We start from the raw sequence: 6,031 nt of genomic DNA, 5'->3' as shown, positions 1-6,031 counted from the left end.
CTTCTGCTTTCAAATAAGCTCTACCTGGTATCTTATAGACACTGACCGAATTGCGGTACAAAATTTTGTACCTATCTGATACCTTATCATCCCTGACGAAACTGCGGTAAGTGGGGGTTCCAAGAAGTGAATAAAAATTTGTGCTATTTATGTCAATTTTCAAATAACTTCACTTTCTTTACTTTTCGTTGTTTTTAAATATTTATTGAAAAACGACCTGTAGATCACATACTTACATAGATTTGTATAATCACTAGTTAATGTTTATTAGTCAGTAAATTAAAGCGATTGTAGCTCATTAATCACCGTAAACAAAGCTAAAATATAATTATGTAAATATTATCTTATTATCTACAATTGTGACATGATATTAACGAATTTGTAGCTGATACATTTAACAAAATTATACCTTGAAACTTCATTATTTTTGAATTTAAGAATTCTAGATTCTATAAACATATGTCTACGAAGTACATTTTTTGCAATATATCGTTTTTCGTTTTTATGCACAGAATTGATTATAGATTATACAAGTACTACTGGCGCAGTGGCGCCCTGCTCCCTACCCCGAACGGAAATCTACTCGAGTTCGGTCAACTGTACCTGACTACCTGACACTTGACCACAATTTTTACCGCAATTCGGTGAAAATTATCCATATACCTGAGTATCTGATAGTTGAGCAAAATTTGCACCGCAGTTCGTATACGACCATAAAAAAGAATGATACAACAAATAGTGTTTGAATCGGCAATAGACTTAAATTAACCATACGGTGCTATTGCCGAACCTGATTCAAATACTTAGCGCTATGACAATTTTAAGAGCTCAAGAAAATTGGGTTGACATCGGTTGACATTTTAATAATAATAATAATCAACAGATTTTGATTAAAATTAAATGTCACTGTCAATCATGTCAATTTTAAGAACAGGAAGTAAGGATCACAGTAATAATTATATTAGTTTAAAATGTTTGACTTTAATTAATTTGTTACGATAGGCAACCAACTAAACCGTACTTTTACCGTTGTTACCGAGTTGGTAGAACTTGGAATTTATACTTTTACGGATTCCGAGTTCTACGTTATGTTTCACACATAAAAGTAGTATTTTATAATAGCTGTTTGATCTAAAACAACTGAGAATAATTATAAATGAAATAACAAACACTGCCTTCTAAATGGCTTATACAATTATATCTACATATTTGTGTATGGTAATATGGTTGTTTAAATATTAGAAAAGTTATAATATAAAATTATTGACAGTATAAACTTGCTTAAAAATTAATCGTGCTCCTTACTAGAGGGTGCAACATTTTAGATTAAATTATAGCACCCATACAGTTCCAGTGCACTGACCTGATGGCCAAAGATTGCACATTTACCGTGCACCAAGTATATATAGTGTTTTCATTCGTTGACACAGTCTAATTTAGGGTTACAGTCAGTGGTGGATTTACATAAGGGGCACGAGGGGCATGTGCCCCGGGGCGGTACCTTACAGGGGGCGGCAAGCGGATAAAATTTTAAAATTGAAATATCCCGTAAAAATTATAATTAACTTTTAAAGATCTCATATAACGGAACAATTGACCACCTAAGCAAGATTACTCAGCTAGTCTACTTATTACAATTTTGTCAAGCGATGGTGTAGGTGTGGAATGTGCAGATGTGGTAACTTTCTCTTTCTCCGATAACGGGGTTGGGGTGATCTGTAGCATGAGCATCATCTGTGCTTTCAGTTGCTCGGTTCACGTTCTTTCTTCTTTCTGGTTCTTGCGGTACTGTGTGCTGTGATAGTCAATTTGAAGACTAGGGTTGTACAAAAACAGTTAACTTGTTACATATTGTCATCAGAAGTTTGGCAACATGAGTGAAAAACGGCGTAAATTAAGTGGTGCTGCATACAAGAAAAAGGCACATGAAAAGCAGGAAAAACAGAATAAAGTTTTGTTAAACGTGCCTAAGCTTGAGACTTTTTTTAATAAAACTGAAAAAGAGAAACTCTGCCATACAGAACTTACAGAAGAGACTGAAGTTGAAGAAAAACAAATTTCGGTAGCTGATGACGTTGACAAAAATGGTAATCTATACAATTTATATTACATTTCTAAATAATAAGTATTAGACGTTTTTTCGATATTTACCTACAGTTTTCAGTTCTAATTTATTACTCGTATAATTCGTCTTTTCAGCGACAACAAATTTACCCGACGATCACGTTGAAGATGACCTGAGTTCACAAGATTTTCAACATGATGCGCAAACAATCAAAAACGCAAGTGTAGATACAGATAATCCTCAGAAAGATTCTGATCCTGCCTATTTACTTGACACCGATCCAGCTAACTGCAGTGGCGGCTCGTGGTGATTTTCGATGGGTGGGCAATGCATGTTCCGTATGTTATAACATGTATTAGAAAAAAGTATGTATGTATTGTAATACATATATCTAAAACATCTTTGTGAGAGCGAGAGAGCATTTTTGTTTTGGTGCTCTATGTCAGTCAATATAATAAATATTTTATGTATATTATATATATATATATATATATATAATATATTAAATATATATATACAAAATATTTTTTGTAAATATTACATATATCGCTCAGCAAGAACCAACGAGAAGGTCAGAGCAACTCTTGCCAGGAGAGGAAAGGGAAGGAAAATAAAGGGTTCTGTACATAAATGGGTTACGGGAGTTAGGAGTTTATCAAAGTACACAGTACATCAAATACTTATCCCAACATGTGAAGATTTTGAAATAATATGAAAAGAAAACGTTAAATTTCAAACCTTTACTAAAGATACACGTAGAAAAAGTAGGAATTTGGAAAATTATCTGATGTAGCGTACTCGTTAAAACAAAAATTAACAAAACTAATAATAAACATAAAAACAAAATTAAAAATGAGAAGTGAAACAAAAAATAAATTCTCAAAATAATAATAAAATTAATATATAACAACAAGCAAAATAAAAATTATTCTCAAAATACCAACAACTTTAAAATGCAAAAAATAAAATAAATTCTATAAATAAGAACAAATAAATAATACTTAAATTATTTCAAACTTTATTACGGTGGAAAATGAATTGTTACTTAATTTAACTACTGCTTGTAGATTAAATCAATTCGTCTATTTTTACTGAGGGCGAAATGGTCTATAACATTATCATAAAATTTCGAAGTTTCAAAATTATCTTGCAAATATTTTACTAAACCCCTTTCAATAGCGATTGTTGCCAAATTACTTAATCGAAACTGATCCATAGAGTTTCTACTGAATGTTTTGATGCGCTTAAGAGTAGAAAAGCTCCTTTCCACCGACGCAGAACTAGCTGGTAATGATAATGCAACGCATAATAATTTATAAATTTCTGGAACATCACTTTGTAACTCATTTGTGTAAACAAATTCTGTAATGTCTGAATAATTAGATGAATTACCAAATATGTCTGGATCGGAATACCAGACCTGTAGTTCATTTTGTAATATATTCTTTATGAATAATTTTGGATAAGTCTTTAAGAACAAATCTAATAAATCGTGAGGAAACTTCTTTTTAAATAAAGTAAATTTACTTTTATCTAGTAAGTCCAAAAAAGCTAAAAACTCTAAATCTTTAAATCTAATATCAATCTGATTCATAATTAAATCTAATATTTCCTTATATAGTCTCCTAAAATAAGTTGTTGAATCGTGGTCTATCCTGCGTTTTTTTATTGGTCCTCCAACAACGTTACATACATCATTATATATTTTTTGAAAATAGTTATCTTCCTCTCTAAAGTTTTTTAATGTCGCCAAAAGATTTTGTATTCTATTTTTGCAGTAGTTCACATCCGAGAATTTAGACTGGAAGATATTGAAAATGGCATCGGTTTGTTCAAAAATAATGTAAAATGTGTTTAATAAAAATAAAAATGTGAAATCTTCTAACATGTTTTTGAATCCAACTGCCGCTCTGATAGACTCCTGATCTCTAGAAAACTCATCGCTATTTAAAATATATTCAAATACTTCCAACAATTCGGATCTTTCATTAATAATTACATTAATTGTGCGAGATTTGTAATTCCATCGCGTATCTGAACCACTAGGTATTCGTGCGGTACCCACTTCGTCCAAAACTTTGGTACGTTTAGTAGATTTTGAAAAAAAAGCTGACAAACCGTTCACATTAGCAAAAAAAATTCGACATTCCTTTATTTTACTGGCAGAGTCTTGTAAAATTAAATTCATTCTGTGGGCATAACAATGTATAAAAAGTGCTTGAGAAGCAACATTTTTTATTTTTGATTGTAAACCATTCAGTTCCCCTGACATAACAGATGCTCCATCATACGTTTGTCCTATTAACTTATTTGCAAGATCAAAATCCTGAAATGTATTTGTCAACATTTGAAATAAATCATTAGCCCTGCGTCCTTCACTTACATTGAAAAATCCCATAAAACGTTCTACAATTTTACCGTTTGTTACGTATCTAAAAATTACGGATAATTGCGATAAACACTGGATGTCAGTGGTTTCATCGACCTGCCAGGAGAAGCAAGGTGATTGTTTAATTTCTGCTGATATTATTTGTGATATAATTTTGTTGATACTGTCAATTAAATCATTTTGAATGGTTTTAGACAAACCGCTAAATACTGAAGACTCATCCAAAAATTTTTTAAATTTATCATCAAATTTTGATAATAAATTTGCCAACTCTTTGAAATTCCCTTGATTAAGAGAATTTTGTGATTCGTCATGTCCCCGTAATGCTTGTTCCTGTGTACCCAAGAAAATTATCATGTCGATTAAACGTCTAATAATGTCCCTATTTTCTTTAATTATCTCATTCTGCTTTAAAATATTTTCACGATAAGCCGAATTAAGAGAATTTTGTATAGTTTGACTTCGTTTTCCTAGTAATTTTAATTTTAACGACGCGAATTTGTGCTCTTCAGATTGATCATGTTTCTGTAAAGCGGTACCAATATGTCTTATGTCGCTATAGCCTGTGGAATTCCAAGGGGTTCGTAATTTTTCGTTAAGTAACAAACAATTCCAACAGTATAATTTGTTTGTCGTTTCGCTACCGGTCAGCCAATAATATTTATTATACCAATTTTTATTAAAGCCTCTGTTGCTGCCACGAGAGTTTGTAATGATTAAATTTTTCATTTCGGGACACTGTCTTAATTTATGAACGAATAGTTTGTCATCAAGTTCCATGCTACTGAATTTATTTTTAATTAAAAAAAACACAACGTCTTTACCTTCATTTACCACCTCTCTAATAGTACTCGCACAGCCTGCAGTTGGATTTGCCATTTTAGAAAAAAATACACTTACAATTACTTTGGTACCGCCTAACCGTTAATTTGAATGAAGTAGACTATATAACAATTAAATGCACAATGCAGTTTCTCATTTAACTGAATTCTGAAGAGTCGTGTCTGCGACGAACCATGCCGAATACTTCCGATTTTCCAGGGTGGCTTCGCCCGTCCTAGCACGAGCGCGGAACAAAACTGTGTGGACCGTCCGGATTAAATAATAAATTAAAAGTATATTTAACTTTTGTTGACTCTGCTACAGTTAAGCAATCATTTACTTTATTAAACAAAAATACGTATGTAGTAACATACAAATTTATGTCACATACGTACTTCAATAATAAATCAATTACTTATTCTCATCATTCATTATAATCGAATTTTTTAATTTATAATTCATTATAAAGTTAACACCGTGTCATAATAACGAATATGGTTATTACGAATTTTCATTTGATATGAAAAATTATTTATTAATGTCGGTGTTGCTATTTTTTATTAAAAAAAATATTCAAGAATTTTCGCATAATCATTATTTTGCTTACCACTTTACCCACATTTCAATAGAGTAATAAAAATAATTACCTACATACTTTTACAAACAAAATGAGCAGAAAAATCGAAATTAATTATTGAATCTTGAATCGAATATCCGAAGTCCGCTCCCGCAGCGTACGAGTTATACATTGAGAC

The 6,031-nt window shown here is 31.4% G+C and overlaps 1 protein-coding gene across 1 annotated transcript; it reads right to left on the bottom strand.

Moving 5' to 3' along the window:
• Positions 1-3,119: 3,119 nt before the first annotated feature.
• On the bottom strand, positions 3,120-5,333 carry LOC135133999 (zinc finger MYM-type protein 1-like). Its single transcript, XM_064062566.1, has 5 exons — positions 5,279-5,333; positions 4,449-5,017; positions 4,226-4,391; positions 3,952-4,174; positions 3,120-3,690 (listed from the first exon to the last, which is right to left on the bottom strand). Exons 1-5 carry the CDS (start codon positions 5,331-5,333, stop codon positions 3,120-3,122), a joined length of 1,584 nt encoding a protein of 527 aa, XP_063918636.1.
• Positions 5,334-6,031: the final 698 nt, after the last annotated feature.

The sequence above is a fragment of the Zophobas morio genome, unplaced genomic scaffold (genome assembly GCF_036711695.1).
Source record: "Zophobas morio isolate AGI-343-1 ecotype UQ-CSIRO unplaced genomic scaffold, CSIRO_AGI_Zmor_V1 ptg000023l, whole genome shotgun sequence".
NCBI classification, from domain to species: domain Eukaryota; kingdom Metazoa; phylum Arthropoda; class Insecta; order Coleoptera; family Tenebrionidae; genus Zophobas; species Zophobas morio.
This window is presented reverse-complemented; position numbering and strand designations above follow the sequence as displayed.